Genomic DNA, 27,206 nt, shown 5'->3' on the forward strand with positions numbered 1-27,206 from the left:
AGCCCATGCCGGAGCAGGCAGAGATGTCCTGAAGGAAGCTGGAGCCTGTGGAAAGCCCATACTGGAGCAGGCTCCTGGCAGGACCTGTGGCTAATGGAGAGGAGCCCACACAGGAGCAGTTTTTCTGGGAGGAGCTGTGACCCCACAGGGGACCCACATTGGAACAGTCTGTGCCTGAAGGACTGCACCCCATGGAAAGGGCTCATGCTGGAGCAGTTCTTAAAGAACTGTAGCCTACGGGAAGGGCCCACATTGAAGAATTCTGTGAAGGACTGTATCCCATTGAGGGGGAGGGACCCCACAACAGAGCAGGGGAACAGCATGAGGAGGAAGGAATGGCAGAGATGAAGTGTTATGAACTGACTGCCACCCCCATTCCCCATCCCCCTGCACTGCTCCGGGGGAGGAGGGAGAAGAGTCAGGAGCAAAACTGAGCCTGGAAAGAAGGGGTGAAGGTGGGTTTAGTTTTGTTTTTATTTCTCACTATCCTATTCTATTATTAATTGACAATAAATTAAGTTAACCTTCCCTGAGTCTGTTTTGCCCATGACAGTAATGGGTGAGTGATCTCCCTGTCCTTTTCTTGACTCACAAGCTTTTTAATCATATTTTCTCCCCCCACCCTGCTGAGGAAGGGGGGGTGACAGAGCAGCTTGGTGGGCACCTGGTGGCCAGCCAAGGTCAATCCACCACAGCATGCGGGTCAACAAGCAAGGGCACGGCAGAAATCAATGAGAAAGCAAGGTCTTGGGAAAGTTCTGTCCTAAAATTTTCACCTTTAAAGCATGCAAAGAGAAAGAGTTGACACAGAGGAAAAATAGTTTGAATTATCATACCATCGGTATTGGTTCAAACAGCATTCTACATACTTCAACTCCAAATTCCACAGGTTGTTTTTTTTTTTTTTTTTTTTAAATCGGTAGCTTTTAAAGAGGAATAGATTAAGAATTCAACTGCACCTTGCTTTAAAATGAAAGTGATGCTTTCATCCTGATGCATCAATTGGATAGGGGCTACTCAGAGACTGATGTTTAGCTGACCGAATACGATTAAGTACATAAATGTCACTCCTACAACTGTGACATTTTTTCATTTTAACCACTCACACAAACAGAGTACTATGTCAAGAATCTTAAATTAAATATCTTTTGGGTCTAGATTAGAAACTAGAACATATTATATTACAGGCCAGTTTTAACAGTGTTATTGCATCAGCTGACACAGCAAGTATGATTTGCAAGCGGGCCCATGTTAAAACAGTAGAGCTATAAAGACTCTTCTGCAGAGTATTCAGATGTTAATCTTCCTTTATTTTATGCGGTAAAGTTTAAACCTATGTAAAAGTGGCACGAAGGTAAATACCAAGTAAGACTTGTACTCTCCTGTGCCTGAACAATATGTAGATCATGTTTTTAAGGATGGACTGGCAATTCCAAAATTCAGTTCTCCACACAGAAACCCAAGAACAACCTTAAGTAAGTTAAGGAACTGTAGTGAATTGCAGATGGGCATACATTTAACTGCTGTTGTGACTGCAGATCAGTGAGGCAGTAGAAAAGCTAGCTGGCTAAAGCTAGCTCAAGTATGACAGCACCAGTCACAGCAACACAAGCTGCCCCTACCTAGTGTGGAATAAAGGCATGAAACACTGCAAAACAAACAAACAAAAAAACCCCACTAAAATAAACTCTACGTCTATTCAATTACAAAATTGAAAATAATTCTCTAGAATACAATAACTATGTCATACTATTTTATTTCTTCTGGGTAAAGTCTCTTCTCCCTTGTTCCAATAGAGTTGTGCTGGGTCACTATGCCTTTTTAAAATCTTTTGTGCGGGTCTTCTGTTCCATTAGTTTATAGAAAGTCTACATGCCAAAAATTTTTAACTTTTTTGTCGCTATTACCAGTCAGACAGAGAACAGTTATCTACCATCATCTTCAAAATCTCATCATTTTGCAGAAGTTATGGAACCTTGTAAATTAAATACAGACAGTAAATGTAAAGTCAGCATGTTTCCCCTTCAACATGCCACAATATCCTGAGCCAGCTTAATACATTAGAAAACTCAGAAAAAAGAAACATATCAAAAGTTGCACTTCCTGCATAATTTTCAAGCTTTAAATCTACACTTTACAGATCACAGCACAAGTTTGTTAACATTTTCCTATCAGCTGCTGCACTCAGTTGTGCCTTAATTGCAGAAACAGTAACTTGTGCCTTAATTGAAACAGTAACTTATACTGGAAGACCTTAAATTTGCTGGTGCTTTTCAGTGGTTTCTTTAGTTAACCATAGTGTACAAGAAGGGAAAGAACAAAGTCCATCCCCTGTAGGCATAACTAAAACCAAGCCCTAAAACAAGAACAATGGACCATAAACTTCAAGAAAGTAATGGTAGACTAAGTGCAAGTTCTTTCACCCTCTGGTGTAGTGTGTGATTACTAACAAAAATTACATGCTTATACACCTCCTTAAATGAGCATTTAAAACTCATTTTTGCCAAAGCTGGCAGACTGATCAATGCTCTTTGTGTTCCAAAGGGAAGAGTCTGTAACATATCATTATTAGTTTCAGTTAACACTACCCTGTGGTTACTGCACGCAGAATAAGCCTTACAAGTGTTTTACCCTAGCAAGTCAGAAAACACCTTCAGATAAACCAGTCTGCAATACACATTCAGCTATTGCATGCTCAGAATTACATTTTTGTCTTTTAGAAACTGATTTACCATCCCTGAAACTGTTTTGGTTTCTAAAACTTATGGGAAGGAGCCATGGGAATGACCATAATGGTTAATTATTGAAACAGAAAACTAGTCAGCACAGCTGAGTATTCCTCTCAATTTTGATTTTCAGCACTTACTTCAACCAGAAATTAACAGACTCTTTCATAAGATTATATTTATTCTGGAGTGTTCATATTGCTTTTTTATCCTTTGAAAAATTACCCAGCAGAGATGCAGTGGAATTTTACCTAGATTTGGAACATGGTATTGAAATATTGCTTTAATGGAATTTTCATCTCCTGAAGCCCACGAAGAATAATTAAGCGTACATAAATGTAGAATCATTCAGCAACAAGTTTGGAAAGAGTAAGTTATTAGAAAGAATGAAATATCTGCAGCCTCTTCAGTAACGCTGTACAACATTGTTCAGTCAGCACAAGTTCTCCCAGTTAAATATACCTCCAAAAAGATGATTAACATGGAATCTTATGTTAAGGATTTTACAAAATACACTGCAATGGCAATTCTTATTCCATATTACTGAATTCAGCCAATTATTTCACTTTTTTTTTTTTAAAGTTAACTTTAAGAAAGCCTTGATACTTTGCTCAGTTCCTCAGGTGTGCCTTAAGTCTCCTCCATCATGCTTCCTCTCAGCTGTTAACAATTTCAGGGCTGATTTGCAAGAAGTATATCTTATTCTTGTTGGCTTAGCAGCATCACAGTTTCTCTCAGAAAAACTAGATGAAAAGCCCATTCAGGCAAGGCAGGCAAAGGTACTTTCCCACAATTACAATGCAAGTTAGGAACAACATACTTCAGTGACCACAGAATCAACTATAGGATAGACTTCTATGGCTCAAGATCTTTGGCTGAAAATAAACCCCAAGGGCTCAATATATTTTACTGAAGTAATTCTTTAAGAATTCAAGGCCTACCCCCATCCTTAGTCAATACATATGCGCAAAGCTTGTTTATTCTTCCTGAAACTACAGAATACTACCCACATGGGTAGTATTCAGTTTTCAAACAGAAACACACACAAAAGAGGAGGTCATTCTTTAAACTGAGTAAGTCTTTGTTTTTTCTTTTAACAAATTGACAGTTATTGTCAATGCATTTGAACTCCCTTAAAGCCTCTATATCTGCTTTCTTTCCATGAATGCTCTTCCTAATAATTTTCAGAAAGAAAATTGAAGGTCTAATATCAGCTTCTCTCTACATTCTGTTACTCATCCTCTCACTCTCTCCCCCAAAGAATTTAAAGTTCTAGTAGTAGGCAGAAACAATCATACATATCATAGAAAATAGCTATAGCAACTCCCACTTCAAAAAGCAGGATTATCAACCTTTATGTCTTCAACCATTCTTTATAAAGATCTAAAGGAAATCTTGAGCATTCTCAAGGCACAGAAATTACATATACCTCATGATGAAGTTTGGACTAAAGTAATAAAAAATTCAAACTACATTTTATACATTTAAAAGGGATACACTGCTCAGAATACTTACCTGTATGACTGTTGAAGTGTGCAAAATTAGCAAAATTTGCTGTAGCAGTTGACTGAGGAGGAGCAGCAGCAAAGATATCTGAGCCAAGGTCACTGAGGAGGTCAAATTGTTTCTTTTCTTGTTGCTGCTGTCCTTGAGATCGAACTACAACAGGAGACTACAAACAACATTTCACTTAGCTAATACAAAAAAGCCGATATTTTACCAAACTGACTTTTGCAAAATACTAGAAGGATAGACTAAGCATATTTCTTTAACAAGCCATTTATTTCTGAAGTTTAAAATGCTGTATACAGCACAGACCATCCTCCTATAGCATGAGGAAGACTATTTATGCTCCTATGGTGGCTTTTAAAGGAACTCTGCAGCAGATTTCCATGGATAATAGGGCCTAAAAGAATAAAGTAGCAGCACATAAGCAACTTCAAAATTATGTATTTAAAACTGCAAATACTTTACAAACACAAGCAATAAAACTTAAAATTAAGTTGGAAAATAGTTATTCACTCCATTCTGAAAAAAACTTTAGAATTCAGTATAGGGAGAGAAAAACTGAAGAATTTCATAGCAAGGCTGCAAGCTGCAAACTTCTACTGTTCGAGTCTTAGGAGGTCCATTCAAGGGTTGCCTGCATCCTAAAGGTAAAACAGTTTTTCAAAAATCTGTCTTCCCTCTAAAATCTAAGTATTGTTGTTTGGATTTACATAACAGCATACAGACACTCTCTGAAAGCCACTTGATAAGACAGTTACAGAATGCATAGCAAGTAATAATGAACATGCATGTTTTTCATCCACATATTCACTACTAATCTCATGGTTAACAGTATCAGCTATTTTATTGTGTTCAAATCCAAAAACAAACATGAAAATATATCACATTAGGTTCAAACTTTAGAGATATTTCAGCAAAAGACAATCATAATTAAATTTGAAAATTAAACTGGAAAATTCTGCTTACTGAAAATAACCATTAAAAAAATCAATTTTGTCAATAGAAACAAGCTTAATTTAGAACCCGATCTGCAAACACCTATATACTTCAACAGAATACATTAAAAAAGTTGTCCTTAGTGGTCATATTATGTAACAGTTGCTATTGCAAGAATTCTTGTGCCACTGAAAGAGAAAAAGTACTGCTGAACACTTCTGTGCTCTTCAGCTCTGTCATTACTCACTTGGCTAGGTGTGCCCTTGTTTAAGTGCAGTGTGGGTGCAGCTTCTCCCAAGAGAGATTTGAGGGGCTTCACCTCAGGTGTGCTGCTTGTACTACTAGCAGAAGACCCCGATATGGATGCATGGACTGATGCCACCACCTTTGCTTGCTCTGGAGGAACATACCTACATTCAAAAAGAGCAATAGTCTTTACGAGTTTAACATGAAAAGTTCTGCTCAACTTTTGTAAGACTCAAGTGTGAGAACTGGTAGATCTCAGCTTTGCTATTTTAACCACTGACCCTGCAACAAATTATATCAGTAGTTTGCAAAATACCCATTATTTACATATGCTAGATATTTTTTTAAAAATGGACTAGAATTCCAAGTCATCAGTACCGTACAGCACTTAATACAAACCACACATGCCTTTCACCTCCTAATAAAAGCCTGCAAAACCCTTACTTTACACTGTTGTTGACATTCCCTTAAGCCATTTCTGCTCCATCACTATGAACTACACATTGAGAAACTTCTTTAAATAGTTTGTCTTTGCTTCCTGCAGGAGCCCTGAATAAAGTCCAGAAACCATTTTGCTTTAGAGCTGTGCCATCTAGTCCAAAGAGCACAAAAGAAGGAAAGTACACTTAATGTGAGGATAACAGTCTGTCTCCACTTCTTGTCATAGAGGCAATCTTCATAAATGTAAAGCTATCTTACCATCTTTTCTTTTCGTATTTTTCCTGTAGAAATTCCTTTACTTTCTGTGGATCCCTGAAATCTGGAATTGCTGATGATCTATCATCAAATAGGCCTAGCCAAATCTGTTTGCACACCTTAAAAAAAACAAAACACCATGGATTAATCAGTGAAAATATCTTAATTCAAAACCTATTTAAGTTTACAACTGTTAATACATCAAACCATTAAAAAGTGTGTGGCTACACATTTTTTGTTCCAGACTGAGCTGCTTTAACAACTGACTGGTGCACCATATACTAGTCTAAATACTTAAAGTTGAAAGACCATCTGTTACAGCAGGGCAAGCAAATCCTAGCATCCAATTTCACCATCAAATACTGCTTCTACAAAATATTTGTAGTATGTACTCATGAAGGGGCAAAGCACCCGATTTCTACTTGTGATCTTTAAGACTCTTCTTCACCTAATTCTACACATTCCCTTACCTGTACGTCAGGGTTTAAACTGTTTCAACAGATTCCATATGCCATAAGCCCCAGACGGTAGCTTTTAAAGGATCTAAGGTTTAATATTTATACTTAAAATTACTATTTGAGTATAGGAACTTCTTTTTTTTAAACAGCCTTTCTTACCATTATGCAATTTCTACAGTATCATACACATTTAATTTGAGTGAGGGTATGAGAAAAGGGGGAAAAGTACTCTTGCAGTACTTTAATTCTCAAATCATAGTTAGAAGTGAGCTGAAGTTGAAGCAATTGCAAAATTCTCAGTATGTTCAGCTTCAATTCCTGACCAAAACAAGAGGAAAGGTGACTGTTCTCAAAATTAAACAAGACACAGGATTTGTCAAACTTAAAATGTTTTCTTTAAGCACTTAAGACTACTCTGCAAATAATCTGAATATACACCCAGATGATATACCAAACATTAGCTACCCTTTAAAAACAGATTGCTATTGTAGAACAGGTTTTTTTCCAGAGAAGTGGAGTCAAAAAAGCTTTATTTTTATGATGCATAACCTTTTTTCCCCACAGCCTTTCTGAAATAGTCCTGATCATCCCTCTTATATGCCTCCTACAAACGCTGCTCTCTACTCCTGCAATAGCATCAGGTTTTCAGCATTGTCCCCATGACCTTCAGAGGAAGCACATGCTCTAACCAGCAAAAGCTGCATAAACCGATTACCCTGAAAGTTGGCAAATCAAGGTAGAAGCTGTGATACTTCTACTACATCATCTTCTCCAGGCGTTTTCTTCTTTACCTGGCCAGCTAACTTCACCAAAATTGTAGCAACTTAGCATCTTCGGGAGCACTAGTTGTCAAATGTGATAAATCTTATAGGTCATTTCAAAGATTGCTCAGGATTAAACAGATTAGACAGACAGTGTAAGTATGTATTTCATACTTGATGTCTCAATTTTATATAGCCTGCTTGCATGTCCAACACTCAGTCCTTACTGTCATCTACAGGATAGAGACAAACAACAACAATAGGAAACAGATCTAATGATCAAAGGATGGCTCTAAATTAGTGATTTAGATGCTCATCTAAAAATAAGATCAGTAGTTCCTACTTCAAATAAACTCAGCTACTTAGCATTCATTCAGCAATTGTAGTCCACCAAAGGGTTAAGTTCAATGCACTGATTTGAGTTCGTAATTTAAACAGTCATTATTTGCAGTATGGTAATAGGTGAAATGAAACTGAAGGTATTTCTTTAATACTTCCTCATACAAAGTTAGAAGATATAAACCTAGTCAAAAAAGCCACAAGTCTTTTCTAAAATAATAGCTTGAAGCACTATTTTATTAGTAGCAATCTTTCACATAAGCACTACTTTTTGCTGACAAGATTTATAAAGTCAGAACATTTATGGGTATAGCTTTAAACATCTGCAGTGGATAGTCTGATGTGGGCCAGCAGTAGTCTTTCTATATGTAGATTTGTGAGTATAACTGTACCAACTAGTAGTCATATGATTGCTAGGAGAAAGAGAAGTCCTGTTTGTGGCTAGTTACAGAATGCCTCACAGCAGGAGTTGGTGGTGTCCAAATCTACACAGTCCCCCCCAACCCCAACTTCAGTATTGGGAGGAACATCAGGAAACACTGAAGAAAGGAAAAAGTTGTGCCTAATTTCAGACAAGCAGAAAGACAAGTGTTAGAACAGCCCCTACTTGATCCCACACCTAGTAGAATAACACTCAGGGCTGTACCGTGATGATCAGTTTGCATCCAGTCTAAGATGTGCTAGTGAATGAAAGATGAGGTCCTCTTCCCCACCCATATCAGGCCATTAAATTACTCTCCTTTCTCCTACCATCCAAAACAAGTCAGATCAAAGAAACTCATCACAATTACCATGTCACTAGTACCACTGAAACCTGTACTGAGACCAACACACAGCAACAGTCAAACCACAACCCAGTTTTTCACCTTTCTCCCTCCCAGTTTTCTACTTCATCTTCACCCTGAAGTGCCTAAGCATTCAGAGTGAGGGGAAAAGAAAAAAAAACAAACCAATTCTGTGTCAAATAGTCTCAAGCCTTCCTGACTGCTACAGACGATTTATAAGAGAAATCAGAAAACAAGGTCCTGTGTAGTCACAGATCATTGTGGCAGAAAACCTCTCTGGGGAAGATGATGTAGTGGAAGTAACACAGCGTCTACCTTGATTTGCCAACTTCAGATCATTTACCAGCTATGCAGCTATAGTAGGTAACAGTTCTATGAATATGCAAACAGGTACGAAGGAGGACTATGCTGTCCAAACACGTTGGTGGTTTAAAATGATGCAAGCTCCTTAAAGGTGTCAGTTCTTGCACTGCATTGCAATTTTTGCAAACCTTCAGAAAGCAGGCTTCCAAAAGTGTTTCCTGGAGCAAATAAAATTCTTCTAAATACCTAAACACAAAAGCAGTAACAACTGAAATATACCTTAAGTCACTACTGTAATTTATTTAATTAAACCTGCCAGGCACTCTTATTTGTTTTCTGTTACTGGTAGCAGAGAGAACAGTATTACTAATGGGCAACACACAACACCACACAGCCACCAACCAAAGAACCTAGACTTAATCACACATGCTTCAGCAACAAGTTCTCATTTTAACAGAATTTGACAGCAGTAGCTATACAAACACAGGTTAAAACTTTACCACACCAGAGATACAAATTAAGTTTCATATAAGTTTCTTTACCCAAAGAGTTCTCAGAGAAAGTACAATTTCTTAGAAGTCTTAAATACAGGCAAGTCCTTTAGAAAGCCAAATTTTATAAAGCTTTAGTATCTATCACACACGGAACTATTAAAAGGCACAGTTTTGTCTATTTCTGTATGAAGTATCACACAATGCTTTGAACATCAGCAGCCATTCCAAGCAAGCATTCAGAACACAATAAAAGGCCCATTGTCTTTCCTTGTTTGCTGGTGACCTGTATGCTCTTTCTAGCTATACTTTTGTTACTATCATCTGACTTGACAAGGGTCCACAATACTGCATTGATTATGCTTCAGGCAAGCCATAATACACAATTTTCAGCTATCTACAAAAAAGCAAATGGCAGTGTGCTGTGCAATACCACAGGATGAAATCAAAATTGGAAATAAAAAAATTGTCAGACACAGAACTCACATCGTCATACAACTGTTGTTTGTTGAAATAGTTATTTTCCCATAGTCTTAAAATAAGTCAACTAAGAGTACTAAATCTTGTGCAAAGAAAAGTTTGCTGTGAGAAATGTGAATATTTTTACTGATCAGGCCATCAAATTTTTTATTTCAAAGCTATTTAAAAGTTACTCTTATGATAAAGATCAAGGAAATTTATGCCATATAACTTGCTGTTGAGTTATGGTGGGGAATGATCACTCAGCATTTACATCTTTGGTACTCTGACTACTCCCCACTAATCACAGCTTTTAAATCCACTATCTGAATTTGACAGCACTTGAGATACTAAAAGATTAACTGTAACAAAAGAAAAATAATTAGTGGAAATGTAGAAAAATCAGATTGACAACTTTAGTTGCCAATACTTGAACGTGAGCTTCAGTTCTGTGTTCTGTCTGGCCTGACAGCTGCCTAGGCAGGACACCTGAACAAATTAACACATGGTTATTTACAGTAGGTACTGACTCTTGCACAGCCATTACTTGCAGGACATGGGGAAAAAAGTGTAAAAAGGCAGTAAAGGGCATATAAATCTGTACAAAACCAAGCTTTAAGCAACAAGTCACTCTACTAAACATGAAGTTTTCTTCTTAGTTTTCTAATACAAACTTACTATTTGAGAAAAAACCCCAAGGAAGTAGTTTTCAAAAGAAGCAAAAATTCAGATTATATGCTTTGAGAAATTTGACTTTGATATCCCAAAGAGCATGTATTTCAAAACACCTCTCTACTCTAGCTACTCCATACATAAATCAGACTGATTCGGAAAATGCTACTGCCCAAGTTTTGTAATACATCTTAAGCTCCATTTTAACAGAATTACTCATTCCTTTGCTTTTACAGATAGTATATGAAGAAGCATCCCAACTCACCACAAAGTTACACAACATTACTATTAAGGTACCAGGCCTAAAAATTCTGTGGCTTTCTGAAATCCTTCTACATTGCACCATCTTCTTGGTGATACTCTGGTTCAGCCATTTAATATCAATATTGTTCTTTTTGCAACAGCAGCACAAATAAGCCTCTGCTCAAAAGCTCTGTTCATTCACCAAAAGCCTTGCTATACTCCTCCTTTTGATAACCAAAGCTCTATTAAACAAAATGCTCTGCTTAGAGGAGAAGAGTCTGGCAAGCTGGAGCCAAGAGTAAACATTCAAGTTATGTGGAAGCCCCTAGAAACAGTGGAACATATCCAACAATCCATAATCATTGTCCACTGTCCCTGAAAAGTATAATTAGTCCATGTCCCACTGGTTCACCAATGCAGCAAGAAAAAAAAAAAAGACAGCATTGAAGTCGGAGTGATCAAGCGTATGCAGTATTTGAAAGTCTACTTTTATTGAAGGGTTGACAGAAGCAAGACTTTGAAGTTTTGTCTGCCTCTATTACATTGTGGGAGCTGCAAAGTACCAAGACAAAGCAAAGTTTTATCTTGCCAGGTAACATAACAATAAGTAGAAAACAAGATTCAGCAGTTATCTTCATGAAATTTAAAAGTTCATGAGAATCCTTTTACACCGGGTTTGGGAAGAACAGTACCTGTTCTCTGCCAACAAGCTCCAATCCTGCGAGGGATGTCATTAGACATTTGGCAACTGGATACTGGGAAGTTCAGAATTAGATCAGTAAATACAGCATGAAGCAAAGAGGGAAAGAGAATCACAACCAGCTTCAACCTACTCACCCTGACCTAGATGAAAACCCAGGAGGTAGCAAGGCAGAAACTGAGTTGCCATAACTTAAATATATCATTGAAAGGAGAAATTGGGCCAAGTGCATGTTCTATGTTATAATAAAGTCTTTACCTATATTTCTTTTCATACCATTGGTTTCCCTGAATCTGCACTCAACAGCTATTCGAGGGAGAAGTGTTTTTTCCTAGAATAATGCATTTACCCATCTTGTTTTCCATACTCTATTTACATTTGTAGTCCTACAGTTTGAGTAATTACCCTTGTTTTCAGCTTTGACAGAAAGGAACAAAGAACTCATCCCATTCATTGCACGTCTGGTACTCCACAAAATAAAGTTGACCAGAAAGGCTTCTGGTTTAAAACCCAGCCTCCTGGAAATATTTCATGATTTCAGGAGCTCCAGGCAGGGCTCAAAGGCTAAGAAGAACATAAACATACCCGTTTTCCACAAATGTTTAGCTTTTGGTTTTGCTTCTAGGTTTGTTGTCATGTTTGGGGGGTTTTTGTGTGTGTTTTTACAGAGTTGGGGAAGGACAGGCACATGAAAAAAACTTCTAATAAAAGAAGTCAGTCAGCAGTAGCCATCAAATTTTGCAGAAAGCCTCAGACAACCCGAGATGTCAGTTATTTCTATTCCAGTGCTACATATTTCAACTACCAAACAACACTTTACCATGTCATAACTATTTCACTGATACAGATCTCCAGTGTGTGTGGGAAGGCGGATATGGGAGAGACAAAGGCCTTCTGCTTACACAACACATTGAGCCACCACCACACTTTAGAAACTCCTGTTAGCATAGTTGTGCTAGTTAGGAATAATAAAAATTCAGTTAGGCCAGCAAAATTAAGTTTTTGCTCACGAAGCCACCTTCTCTTGTATGCAGTGAAGGCAGCATGGCAAGGAAAAGCTATAGTGGGACAAGTACTTCTGCTGGTAGAAGCTGCACTTAACTAGGGAAAAGCACGCTACTAGGCCTACAGCACTTCTTGTTTAGACCCAGACATACCATTGCACAGGAAGACTACACATGCCAGTCTAGTTTAAAAAGCTCTAATGAGATATTCCCTTTCAGGAGTCTGGTAAACGCCAAATTAGATTTCTTCTCCTCCCCCTCCCCCTTCCCAATAAAATATCCTCAGTTATGCACCAAATGTAATGCTGACAGTGCAAAGAACTACAGATTACCACACAACAAAACTATGTTCCAAAACATAACACTCACCACAGGAAGAAAGATTTGGAAACAGTTCCCTTATGTAAGCAAGTTATAGCTTTGTTTAGTAATTCAGCACTTCTGATGTCAATATTATTCATTAATCTCTGTAGCTTAAAAGAATTCTATACTGCCAGTATACTGATTTCAAAGCCAGTTTGGGTCCAGAAGATATAGCTGCTTTCATCACCACAGAGTCCAAGCTAGTAAATCCTGCTAACAAAGACATTGTTCTATACACAATCAGCTCATGTATCTCTGTATCGTATTAGCAGAACCAGGGATGTACTACAAGGACACCTGATTGCACAGCTCATGCTGTCAGGACTCATCAGCTCCAGCTTAGTAGTGCTCTTTTCCCTCCAGGGTTTCTAGGCCACATTCAATAGTGAAGGAGATTCTAGGAAAGCATTTTGGTCAGGCCAAACACCAGCTCTGAATCAGTCCCATACTGCTACTAGTTCTGCAAGGGTACAGGAAACTGGTACTTGTACAGGTGCTATCAAGAGTCAGAAAGACTGGCACTAAAACAAAATTAAGCACTGTTAAACTAATCCCAAGCAGTTGAGCGTACCCGCATAGCATTCTACTCATTAGCTCAGGTAAACAGAGTCTTTGCTGCTGGAGGAATACAGATTTTTCCAAATACAAGACCATCCAAATCATCATCTTCCACCATACGCATATTAGAATAGGCTGTTCAGAAAGGTTGTAAAATACCTGGCACTTTTCAAAATTAACTGTGTAACTGGTTTGCCTCATAATACTATTTTTCAGCTTCAGGGGAAAGCTTCTGAAAAAATATTCACAGCTATAATGGCAACATGAGAGTAGTACCACCTCCACTTTCTGCAAACAGTGAGTTCAGTTTCTACTACCATTGCAATACTGAATCAGAGGCCTAATCAATGTTAGCATCATTTGATTATGAGTATTCAACAGAACCATCTCCATACCACTCTCTCCTCATTATTTCTAACATGAAAATACTGCGTGAAAATACCTCACACTGCTCTTCATGAAGAGAACAAGGAGGGGAAAAATCCCACCCGGTGAGTCAGAATTGCCTTTATCCTTCAAAATGACTTCAGAAGGCACTTGAGCAACACGAAAGTATAGGTGTCTTCTGATACAGTAAAAAGATTTAAATCTGTATTTGAAGCAGTAAAAACTCATCCAAAAAAAGTTCAAGTTACCTGTGCCAGAAAGACATTCTTTGGAGGTGTATATACCAGGAAGAAGATGGTGTCTCACACCTGAAGAGAAGCTGCTCTGAATAATCTCTTCCCAAAGCAGTTGCCTTGTGGAAGCCTTTTAGTAACTGAACATTTTACCCACGTGTGCCACAAAGATGGCAATTTGCAACAACTGGGGAAAAGTTACTATTTCAGATATGAGGAAATTTTTTTTTTTTTTTTAAGAGAACTTCAACCTCTTATAATACATTGACCTTATAAATACTCTTTGAAGGAGAGTGGAAAACTAATTCCTCTAGGAACAACTCACCACCTTAATAACCACCTTATCTCAGGGAAACTTTCTTGCTATTTTCCTTTCTATTCAGAACAAGTTCCCTGTTGTACACCATGATCTACTCCCCTGGAAGCAAGTAGGCTTACCACAGAGGCCTTGGCCATGTTGAAGAAAGACTGGGAGGACAAAGTGGGAATGAAAGTATTTTAGAAGGTACAGAAAAATGGAAGTTAAATATACTAGATTCAAAAAGTTGAGCTTTTTTTTTTATACATATAGCTGCAGAACTAAAAAACCTGAATGTTACAACATCTAAACCATTCAGTGACCATACTTTGTTTCAGATGTCCACATTCTAAAATGTTGGACAGTTCCATGTTTGAACAAGTTTATCCTAGAAAATTTCATTTCTTAATATATACACCAGATCCACCTATGCTGAAGAGCAAGCTAACCAAAGAAGGTTTTTTTTGAGGTTAGATGAAGTTCATCTGCCTAATACTTTATCTTATCTGCAGGTCAGTATTCCAAAGTCCAACACTAACAAGAAAAAGCAAAATGCGTATTTAACTACTGCAACATACAGCATGACAAAGTGAAAACAAGTTTAATTAGATTTTAAACTTCTAACAGTGTTTAAACAGTATCATTTCTGTTCAGTATTTGAGCACCTCTTAAATCTACCATCTGCAATTACAAATACCTATTCAGTATTACTTAGAATTAAGGCAATGCACTGCTATCCAACAACCCAAAACTAAACTCAGGAGGACATCTTCATTTATGAGGTAGCTCATTTAAATCATTGCAATACTTAATTAGAGGAATAAGTACTACAAACACAGAGACCCCTGCTTTTGAAACATAGTACAGCATTGCAGAGATCTGTGAACTTTTTTATGTCAATAATAAATTACATGTCAACTAAATCATTATGATTGGCAGACTAGTCAGGTCTATAATGAGAAGGACAACTACAGTAACCAACTGAGTAGGGATCACTTAAGGATCCAGATCAGTGAAAAATGAAACTGGTAGCATTCTCTAGCTGTTGCAGACTCAGTGAAAAATTGAAATTAAAACAGATGCAGGGAGGGAGGTACACACACACATGTTTTCCTTTACACTTGTGAAGCTTAAAGGAAAGCTAGAGTTTACAATCTAATTTTATGGAAAGAGATTCCCACACACTATATCTGAACCCACAAAAGATTTTTTATTATTCTCCCTATGCAAAAAGTCAGCAATATGCTATATATACATGCACACACATATATGTATATACATATATATGCAGTGTTATGCAGCTTTAACATGCCAAAACAATTCCAAAGAAACCTAGTCAAAGCCATTAGGAGTATTTTAGAACATGTGGAAGAGTTTAGACCTTGCTCCAGCTCTGTCTAGAGGAATCATCCACTAACAGTTATTTCAACAAATAATGCATATTTACCAGGACAGAAAAAAAAGTTGCTACTTCTGTTTTCATTCTTCAACCTGACATTTATGAATGGGCCAAATTTAAGAAAGTTAAGTATCAGCATTTTAGCTAATGATGGGATTTACCCCCACAAAGCTTCAGAAGAACATGCTGATAAGACACTCTACAGCCTACAATCAATAGTTCTACTAAAACAGAATACACATCCAATCAAAGTGAAATAGAAGTTTTTCTGATTCAGAACAGAAGCAAAAGCTGCCTCTAAAATCATCAATGCTATAGTATTGTATTAAAATACAAACTTCATTCTCAAATTGAAGACAGCAATAGCCACATCCAGGGTTTACAGGCTCCACGTGTCCCCAAAGAGCCAATCCAACATTCACCTCAGATTTAGTTTTCATCTATTAAAAAGAACAAAAAGGCAGTACACTAGAACTTTGTCTTCAAAGCTGCCCCAAGCCACTCTAAACATGTAGACACTTATTGGATAACAATCTGTAGAGGAAAAAAATTCTCCCTTTCCTTCCTCTCTTCAAGAACCTTCAACACTGATATACTTTCATTAAAGAAAGACGCTACTGAAACTACCAGAAAACTTTCGACACCTACTCTGAAGAAATACAGCTACAAGCAACAGATTTATTTTTGTCACGGTACGCTCTTTCAGGAAACACTGCTGCAGTCAGTCTCAAGGTCTGGGCTTGCAGAAAAAAGTAAAAGACAGATGCATATTTCCTCATGCAAAAGCAAAAGAAAACCCAATTCAGAAATACTGATCATGTGAATCTAGACTGTCTGGGTTGGGCAATAACAAGTAACATTATGATGATCAGCCAGCTAAGTGAAACAAGCTCTTCAGAAGCACCACTTAAAGGAAAACTTGATTATTTCATTTGAAGTAGTGTTTTAAAGTTTAATATTAAAAGTGCCAAAACCACTTGACATTCTTCAAATAATACTTACTTCATTTCCATGTTTCTGCAGAAATTCTATTTCCTGTTGTGTGAAAGTAGTCATTGAAATTGACTTCACTCTGTGGGGTGGATTCAAGCCCCGTCTAAAAGAAGCAAGAAGTATTTAGTCAGTATTCAGGAAATCTGTCACCATACAATCACTTTTAACATTATAGCCAGAAGTCAGTCAGTTTTAAACTCAGGAGCCATCTCTGTAAAATGCACTCATTTTGGTACTGCCATACAATTTAAGGCTGTGTAAGCTCATCTCAAAATAACATTCAGCATGCAAAGTCAAATAATTGAGCTTTAGCAGAAACCAATGTTTATAACTGCACATGCAAACTCGCTCTGACACTTTCTACACAAGTTTACGAAAACATAATTAGACTTTTTTTTTTTTTAATCCTAATCTGCTTCCCCAAACTTGTTCACCCTTGCCTCTACCCTTCATCTCTCAATCCTGGGCTCCTCTTTTGTAGTTTTCTTTCCCTCCAACTCCTCCCTCACTTTAACCTGTTCTTACTACAACTTCTACCCAATGACTAGATTTCTTCAAGCCAAACTTCCCAGCTCAGATTCTCTTTCTCTTGCTTTAATTATATTTCCTGTTTCCTCCCAGCATCTTTTTTCTAGTTTACTTTTTGCCCCTCCATCCACAGGTCTGTCATCTTCCTCCTCCTGAACACTACACAAGTAACAGCAACAAAAGCAAAAAGACATGTGCTCTCAAATGAGAGATACCATTACTAATGCAATAGCTCAAAACTTCAGCAGCTCTGCCTTAAGCAAAGATTGAGACCATTCTCACATCCATGCTACAGACTGCTGCAGCAGTGCTAACAGAAACTCAAGTCACTTGTGCCACCAAACCCTAACACTGTCAAACCCAGTTCAGTCAAAACCCACAAGCATAGAGAAAAATCCTGCTGAGCAACAGTGCCAGTATAAGAAAAACCTTTCTTTCTTTTTAAGCTCTTTCTTTAAATACATGCTATCTACTGCTTTTGCCCACAAATACTTAGAATTAAGATCAAGCTGTGTTTTGCTCAATGGAAACAAGAACATTACATCCCACATACACCAAACAGTGGAGACACTAACTCAGGCAATACAATGGGGTTAGTTTAACACTCAAGTAAATTAATCATGCCTGGATTTTTGCGATACCATCTTAAAAAAAAAAAAGAAAACAACATTAACTATTAGATATCAAAGAACATAAAATTCTGTGGTTATGTACATGAGAAGAAAGTTTCCAGAAAGGAAGTTGAGGGAAACTTTCCAGGGATATAATACAGGGCTAATAAATTGCTAACAAATCAACTGATAAGAGTTAGCTTTATTGCTTCTATTTGTTACTACACTCTAGTTATACATTTGGTTCAGATTGCTTTTAGGAATTAAAAAAAAAAAAATCAGTGACATCCAATTTAAGACTAGTAGTATTCTTGGAATAATCATGGAGTTTAAAGAAAACTAACTATAAATTAAATTGTTATCCATCAAAACAGTGTATGACAAAAATAGGTTGTTCCAAATGTTAACACTTTATACTCAACTTTCACAGAAATTTTTTAGTACTTTGAGTTTCTCAATAAGTATAATGGAGAAAAAAATTGTGCATTTAGCTTGCAAATTCACCCTGACACCTAAGGTCACACTATACCTGTAAGACAATTCTGATCCTGTGTTAAAAAAAGCTTCCACATTTTTAATTAAAAGATGAATACTGATTGGAATACTAAGCAGTAACATTTTAGCCCAAGTTTCATTAAAAAACAGCTTTAAGACACTCAATGTTTGAAACACTTGGATAAAAATAAACAATTAATTGTATTTTGCTAAGAAATGCAATGAACTTAAGGGTACCTCAAAAGCAGAAGACATATACAAACTTATTGGCATATGAGAATTAATTTTACAGATTGCTGTTTGCTTAAGCAAACTTTTCAAATCTGAGCATCTCAAATTAGACTCCATGGTTCAACACCTTGACAAGAAGGCAGAAGAAGTTTTATTAAGGTTACTGAGAGAGGTTTCAAGACAGTTTATTCAACTCAAACATCAGCAAATTCATTTCTTGTCTCAAAATGTTTAAATTCCTTGGTAAACTGAAATTAACAATTTAACAGCTTTCATCTAGCTGCAAATCAAATCCACGTCTACATCACAAATAAACAACACTTATTAAAATACTGTATTATTATCTAAGATTTTTTTAAAGTATTTTCATCATTTTCATATGATGCAACCTCAAAAAAAAAATCTTTAAGAGTTCTATGCAGTTAAAATTCATTGTTTCAGAGCTGGTGCTAGTATTAGGTTTGGTTGTCTGGGTTTTGTTTATTTTTTGGTGTTTGGTTGTTGTTTTTTTTTTTTAAGCACACCTTCTTGGTCTGTACATGAGTAATCACATTTCACTAAGTGACTCCGTAGAATCGCATATTAAGTGACAGCATAGAAACAAAGTTGGCATCCACCTGGCATTTCACATAAATATGCTCCATCAAATATTATATGACAATCACTGTCCCTTGCTTTTACACTAAGTATAAAAGTGGATCTGTCTACCTTAGTCTGTTCAATTCACTCTCCTCCTGTTAATTAAGAAAGATGCACAGTTAGATAGTTGTAAACTATTTCATGACTATTTGAAAAGCTAGGGTTATTCGCTAAGACATTCACATGTTTTTCAGCACAGGTAGTACATCTAAACTTTCACACTAGCTCCTGCTGAAAATTAATTTTTACAATAAGTATAGTTTAAGTGCTATATTGTACCTGTGTTTCCAATGTAAAGGCACTGCACAAGTTATTTAAGCAGTACCTACTCTACACTGATCTACTAGGGCTCTTTAAAGCATTTACATTAACAAACATTTAGTGTTGCTGTTTAACAGAACATACATGTACTTAAAACATAGACAAGATTTTGTTTAGCCTAACTAGAGGCTTCCTACATGCCTCTCTCTCCAGTGAGGACTGCTCTAGAGTTTTACGGTTCAGGTTACAAAGTTCCCTGATTTATACATTATATCCATGATGTGAGAAGATGAATTCTCATTTCTTTTACACCCTCCTGCTAAAGGAGGAAGACATGCCCCACTCCTAAGTGCCAGATCACAACACAGAAGTATCAGATGTCTTGCATGATGAAAGAAAGCATGTTGCCACATAGGTGGTACAGGAAGATTGGAAATCCTGAACATAACTTTAATAGCCATAAATGCAAAGTTAACTATCAAACTGCAGTACTATACATTCAAGTATTTTTTCTGTTTATTTAACACGGCAAGGCGTGGGGGGAAGCCTATGAAAAGCCTCCTCTTACACTAAAGCAATGTAAGAAGTCAGACTGGAACAAGGAATTCAAGACAAGAGGCTCCATTATACAGCATACAAACACAACCCAAAACATGTACTATCTTCCTTAGATAAGTTACTTTGATTCTACCATTAGAACAGCTAAAACCCTATTTTTTTATGACTTCTAACAAGCATGAGCCACTTTCAGTAACATTATACCCATGAACTGACTAGAACCTCCTTAAAACAGAGCAGTTGTGGAATTTATGAAGCAGAACTCGAGAACCAAGCTTAAGTACTAAAGCTACTCTTACTCCAAAATCCTAAGATATTTTATACCCTTCCTTACCTACAGAGATTAGTTGATGACCCAAACAATTCACAAGCAACTCATGTACATATGGGGGAAGTTTACTGGTAGACAGCCAAGTACAATTATCCCTTATGAGGAATAAACAATCCTTTTTTAAAGAAATGTATCTACCACTTGCTTTGTTTCTTTCCATGTATTTGACAAGTGTTTTGCACAGTTCTAATGCTTTACAGTATTCCCTATTTAACAGGGGACAAAATGGATTATAGTCCCTTAGTCCAAATTAATAATGCCTAAATTTAAATTGAACCTGAACAAATCTTTGCAACCTGTACCCGTGCAGTGGTACCAGTTACTCCTTTCTCTACTACAGAGTCCCTGAGGAAGACAGCAACCAAACGCTACCTCAGCACGTAATCCAAATCGTAGCTATCTCCTAAGAGGCTCTTGCAAAAGATGACCAAGTAAGACTATTCTGCCATCTGCACTTACCTGGCACACTACAGCTAGAACATCCCACACGTTGATCCCACTCATCACTGCCAACGTCTTCACGCTCAGCAATGGTTACTTCTGTGGAATAGCACTGTGACTGGAACTTCCAGCTATGAGACTATCCTCCACTGACCCTCCACTGAATCAGTCTGAGCTTCTAGTGACACAGCCTGTCATAGGGACAGCTACAGCAAACATGAGCAGAACATGAGATCTCTGCTCCTCAGAGAGCACTGTTAAAACTGGTGCTCTCACAAAGAAAGGAAGCTTTAAGGCCACAGACACAAGATTCTGAAGTCTGGCAATTGAAATATTAAACATTCAAATCACTGTCAAGTGAACATTTGTTGCTAACATAATTTAGTAGCAAATTATGGTTGAACTTGTAATTGTTGGCAGAGCAGGCACTCCTGCATTCACCTCAAACACATGTCAGCAAAGTTGTCTGCAAAGGCCAGAGCTGGGAAGGGAAAAAAATTTAAAGAGTGGGCTCTGTTGGAATAGAGGGTCACTTCTGTGGGAGGAACAGTGGGCACACAGCTACTCAACACTGCTAAAGTTTCCCTGTATCAGATTCTAACATGATCTCAAGTCTAAGCCAGCAAAATCTGATCCCCTAAGAAGCAGGAAGTTAATGAGGCAAGTCAAATGCCAAGCCATCATAGAGCACCCGACATCTCCAGGTGTTTGGAAAACGATCTTTAGAAAACCCAATGTCACAGCATTCGTTATTATTTCTATGCTATTGTTATTAGCAAAAGAGAATATAAGCAGTACTGGCCATTCCTGATACTTGTAGACTTCCCTGGAGACCCTCCACCATCTCACAAGCTCATTTATTTTTAACAGCAAAGGGCTCACACACACATTTAGAAGCACAGTCAAGGTTAATTTAACTTTTTTCTTAATAATAATAAAAAAAATTCCTTTCTGAACTGCATAGTATTCACTGTGGTATAGACATTTCCTTTGCTCTCCAGCCATGACACTGAAAACAAGTAATATAGGAAATACCTTTAAAAAAAATATATATATATACACACATAGACATACATATAAGATGCAGAGCCATTTTCAAAACATGCTCCAAAGGAAAAAAAGGACTGGAAAGTCATGCCAACACAACCAGAATCACCTTCACTCTAACACCGTTTATTTAGGCCATTTGGGGAAAGGGACAATAATTCACCACCATTGCACAAAGATTTATTTTTTAGTTTGTTACTAGTATCTGCCATCAAATATTTCAATCTGGCTGATACAGAAGTCCCTTACCCAGGAAAATCTTAAATGTAAAATTTCAACTAGGAATATTATAAGCAGCCAAAAGAAGGCCACATGATCCAATAACTGTAAGAAATAGCATAAAAGAGCTTTAGCATTCCCCACGGTAACCATATGTTCCAAACATTCTTTGTTGCTCCTTCCTGACACAAGCCAGAAGTGCAAACATCTGAACAAGAGACTTCCTCAGTAAGTTGGAACGGAGGGAGTAAAGAGGGCAGCAGCGGGAAAAAGGGTAGGAATGTCCTAATTATCACATTAAAGATAGATAAAGCAGGTATTAAAAAAAAAAAAAGTCAAGATTAAATAAAAAAATTTGTATAGTACCAAACTTGTGGAAGTGGACTCTTAGTCAAACTGGAATATTTTCCATTCAAGAATTTAAAAAGGTGTTCTTTTTATGAAAGTTAGGAGCTGGCTGACCAGAAGCGGTACAGAAGTGCTTGAACACAAAGATACGCACAGACAGCTGAGAAGCAAGGCAAAAAGGCATTTAATAAGACAAAGGGAAGGATGTCACTGTCAGCAGGACACATGGTAGCATCCAGAAACACAACAGACATAGCTACCAACATAATTCCTTGAACCAAAGGACTTCTGTCAAACCAAAAGAATCCCTCTGCCAACATTTCCCCGAGACACAGTTTTGCTATAAGAAAGAAGAGTCCTCCAGTTTTGTATTACCGTAATCCTTGACCTGACAAGACTGCTCCTCTAGAGCATCTCCTCCCACTCTCGGGGAAGAAATGATTGTGTGTATATTTCTACATATCCTATATTCTTGTCCAATACCAAAAAGTTGAATTAGGCACAGCTTGTGTGATGCTAGCGTGCTTTTTTCCACATGAAGAGAATTTAAACACAGATAACAAGCAGAGGTATTTTAAGAGGAAGCCACTACCCACACCACTATCCATGAACTTTCTCCTGCATGCACCATTTTGCACAGCAAAACTTCTGCTCTGGTAAACCCAATCTGATGAGAAAACTTAAAACCTAGGTATTACAGAAAAGGACCTCCTCTGTGTTATTCATATTTTTAACTTGACGAGACTCACCTGCAACATTAAAGTCAGAAACAGATCTTTTTAGCAAAGTCACTAGGTCTCTCATCGTTTTTAGCAGTACTTGAACAAGCCTGACATACTATTTTTGGAAATAGTTAAGAAAAGGGTAGTTTTTAAAATCTAAATCTAGTAATAAATAGAGTTGCGCTCTTTCTACACATAGTATCCTTAGTGGAAATTAAGGATGGCTCCAGAATGAAGGTTTTGGGTTTGAATAGACTGTCCTTGCCAGGACAATGAATAAACACTTCAGAAAACTTGCAAAGTTAGACTTTCTAAGTTAGACTTTAGATTTAAAAAGTTTAGAGTTACCTGTATCTAGAACAACATGCCTAAGATTATATGGAATTTAGCGACTACTTTTAATTAATTGAGAAACCTTTCTGAAGGAGACTTCTTAATGTACTAGCATTTTAAACTTGCATTGGGCACCTCATACTTGAAAAAACTGGTCTGCTTGACTCCAAGAATACTTCCTGCACCAGATTAGAAAAAATTGATTAAACCAAGAAGCAATACAAGTCATTCACATAGCATACAAACAAGATGAAGTAATAAGATTATTAAAGCCTTACAGTAAAGCAAGTATTACGAGGTAGAAAGCAAGCAGCCATTAGGAACTACAGAAGCAGCAGTACTTCTACACTTATTTGCCATTATGTGGTTTCTTCCCAAGTCATTTTCCTCCACTGTGGAATTCTACAGTGAAAAGCATTTGTAAATAAACAAGTTGTATGAAGGACTATTCTGATAGAATTGTTAAAAATAACAGTTCCTAGTTATGAAACAGACATGACCTATCTCTACACTAAGTCTCATCGCTAACAAAAATAACACCTTAGAACCTAGCCAGTGGGATAACCAATGCATATGATCTTGCACACACAATTTCTGAAAGCATTTCCAAGTGATGAAAGAATGAACCCAAATTTATTTCAGAAGAAAGCTTTAAGTCCTCTTAACAGTCCTTTACTCCAGCTTTAAGTGTAGGTGTTACTAGCTGTAACAACTAAAAGTGTTGTTTGTGGTTTCTTTTTTATAGCAACACAAAAACACTGCATATTTAGAACGAAAGAGCTATTTGCATTTCATTAGAATACCAATACATTAACAACTTTTCTTCAGAAAAAGTCTTCCTCCTTTAAGCATGGTAACATCCAAATGATGGCCAACTTAACAGCAAGTGACAGCTGTGCCCTGCTTACTATCTGTTTCACTGCATGTACATCCTTTTGGTTACTGCAAATTGGACTATGCACTTTAGTAATCCATACCTCCCAGCCAACAGATAAAAAGGAACAAATCTTACTGAACCCATGCTAAACATCTCAGCAGCACTCATGATATATCTGTCTATTAAGGTCAAGAAGCCTGAAAAATAAAGGGAAATATTCTCATGAAACAGTTTTATCATGCTGTCAGTTTAACCAGTAAGAACATGTGCAACCATGAAATAAGCTCTGTGCAGGAGCTTAAAATAGTTTCACATGCCAGCACAAATAACACTTTGCTAACAGAGCAAACAATAGCCAGAGCTGGCTGATTAAATAGCATGTACATGTCAAAAACTACAGTCTCTTTTCAGTTCCATACCCTGAATGTATTTTCTGTATTTGTGTCAAGCCTGTTCAAAAGTCTACACAAAGTAGAAGAAGGGGAAAAAACAAACCCAAGACTAATTAGCTGTCTAGTAGTATAAAAGGCAGTTTGTTCCATGTAAATTCAGCACAGAACTAACATGTTTGCTTTGTTTTGCACCTCAGTATAATTACCAACTTTGTTCTAAAACACCAGACCTTACTTGGAAGGCCTGTGTGGGGTACTCTAGTCCTTCTTAGTAAGGGCACAGAAACTAGCTCAGGCTCCTGAATGCCTTCTATGAACTCAAACCCTTACAAACACAAGCCTGTATCCTTTGACATACTATTTATTACTTACTTTGGCCACTCTTTGATTCTGCTCCGTTCCATAAGCACAATGCCACAGAAACATAAAACAAGCTAACAGACTTAGCTAGAGAAGCAGTTACACCGAAGACAGTAGCATTCCCCCCCGCCCCCCCAGTTATGTATATGTAACTGAAATTCAGAACTGACTGATCTCAACTCTTAGTTTCATACCCACTATGTCAGAGGAGGAAGGGTGGGAAAGGAAGGAGGAGTAGTGGAGAGGCCCATGCAGGAATGAGGAACAGGAAAAATGCAATCCACATTACCAGAGCCAATCCCTTTCCAAGGCTTATATAGATAGTTTGTAGGAAGCAATAGATGTAAGGAAAAAACCTTCTACTACTTTTCTGGTCAAGTATATTAAACTATTAAGGCTAGAGTTTATCCTCTAAGCTAGAGTTTAGAGAGTTGTCTCACAAGCTATCAAGCGTAATTCGAGATGCAAAGGGCTAGGCTGGTAATCTAACTTCACATTAAAGTAAGCTTTTTCAAACGTTAAACTTGGCATTCACGATGGGTTTCGCCTCCCCACGGCTTCACAAGGCTGTCATGGAAGTGAACTGTTCAGCCACGTGCCTGCCCCCTTCCCCTTCCAAAAGTACTCCCCCAGCACTTCTTCAATTAACTACACCTTCGACGAGTTACTTCCAGGGTGGTGGCGGCGCTCCCCGCGCCGTGCCGTGGGTCAAGCGCTTACACTCCCTACGTGCCGGGGAACACCTCCCCAGGAGCGGCGACGGGACCAACTCCGGGCTGCCGCCGCCCGCCGGCCCCGCGCACGCACACCCGGCTAGCAACCGCCATCTCCCGCCCCGGCGGCTCCGACCGGGATTCTCAGCCGACACCCTCGCGAAAGCCTCCCGGCTGCCGTCCCCTCCCCGGAAAGCCCCCCCCCGCCTGCTCCCCTCCGACGTGGCTGACCCAGGAGGGAAGGGGAAACCCACGGGGGGAAACGGCAGGCGCAGCGAAACTCAAAGGCGAGGCGCTACACCCCGCGTAGCGGCTCGCTCCGCCGCCGACGCCCCGGCGGACGCGTCTCCCGGCGGCGAAGCGAGCCCGAAGGCCGGCCTGGGGCGGAGGTCGCCCCGCCGGCACCGGGGCCGCCCTCCCCCCTCCCGGGCCGGCCGGAGGGATGGGGCCGAAGGCCGCCCCCCGCCCGCACTCACAGGATGCCGGAGCAGGAGGTGCACACGAAGCTGCCCACCGTCATGTCGGTGTAGGTGGGGCCGCGCTGGTCGCAGTCGAAGCACTTGCGGTTGGGCGGGAGGCTGCTCATCTCCCGCAGCAGCTTCAGGTGCTTCTCCTCCTGCTTCCGCTTGGCGCTCGCGGCCATGGCCCCGCCGGCGAGGGCACCGCACGGCACGGCACGGCACGGCGCCGGGCCCCGCTCACACCCCGGCGGCGGCGGCGCTCCGGGGCCCGGCCGGCGGGAGAGGGGGCCGGGGCGGGGGAGGGGGGGGAGGGAAGGGGAGGAAGGGGCGGGGAGGGCAACCGGCGCCCGCCGCTGAGCCGGGGCGGGAGCGCGGCCGCCGCTTGCGCCGGCCGGCGGCACGGCGAGAAAGGGAGGGCGGGAGGGGAGAGGGGCGGGCCGAGGGCCGCGGCGCGGAGGAGGCCGGCGGCGGCGCCAGGCCCCGGGCGGCTGAATGACGAGCCCGGGCGGAACCTGCGCGACACCTTTATGAGATCAGGGAAGGAGATGGCGGCGGCGGAGCGGCAGAGCCGAAGGCGCCCGCCGGCGGCAGCGCCCCCTCTCGCGCGGGAGGACGCGCTCCCCCGCCCGCCGCGACCCCGGCCCGGGGGAGGCGCCGCCGGCGGGGCCGTGTCACCCGGCGTGACCCGGCGGGGGCGGGGGGGCTTGCTCCGAGGAGCGGGGAGAGATGCGACCCCGGAGGGGACGCCGCGGGGCAGTCCTGCGGGGAATCCTAAGGGAAAAATCGCAGTAAAGCGCACGGTTCGCCTTTCCTCGGGGAGGAGGGGGCCGCCCCCTCCCCGCGGTGTGCTCGGGGCGGGCTGCTCCGCGACGCCCCCGGGGCGCCCTCTCCCCGCCCGGGGTGAGCGCCAGGCGCGGCCGCTGGGGAGGGGGCGGCCGTCTTGGGGGGGGGCGTCGGCGCGGCCGCCGTTCTCCACACGCCCCTCGGCCCCAGGCGGTGCGGGCGGGCTCAGGCCAGCTGGGCGGAGGGGTCTGTTCCATCAGGCGGCCGACACCGGCCTCGCTCCCCGCCCCAGCGCTC

The 27,206-nt window shown here is 39.8% G+C and overlaps 1 protein-coding gene across 9 annotated transcripts in view; it reads right to left on the reverse strand.

The window, feature by feature from the left end:
- Window positions 1-26,422, reverse strand: part of AGFG1 (ArfGAP with FG repeats 1) — a 37,317-nt gene extending 10,895 nt beyond the window's left edge. For 8 of the 9 annotated variants that reach the window (XM_030027599.2, XM_030027598.2, XM_030027597.2 and 5 more), the window contains exons 1-5: window positions 26,142-26,422; window positions 16,569-16,662; window positions 6,117-6,232; window positions 5,419-5,581; window positions 4,242-4,398 (exon numbers count right to left, since the gene is read on the reverse strand). In XM_030027599.2, the coding sequence (XP_029883459.1) occupies window positions 4,242-4,398; window positions 5,419-5,581; window positions 6,117-6,232; window positions 16,569-16,662; window positions 26,142-26,308 (697 nt within the window). In that variant the 5' untranslated portion in view covers window positions 26,309-26,422. The remainder of the gene's footprint in view (window positions 1-4,241; window positions 4,399-5,418; window positions 5,582-6,116; window positions 6,233-16,568; window positions 16,663-26,141) is intronic. The other variant, XM_030027596.2, reaches the window with a different exon arrangement.
- Window positions 26,423-27,206: the final 784 nt, after the last annotated feature.

Source organism: Aquila chrysaetos, chromosome 10 (assembly GCF_900496995.4).
Source record: "Aquila chrysaetos chrysaetos chromosome 10, bAquChr1.4, whole genome shotgun sequence".
NCBI classification, from domain to species: domain Eukaryota; kingdom Metazoa; phylum Chordata; class Aves; order Accipitriformes; family Accipitridae; genus Aquila; species Aquila chrysaetos.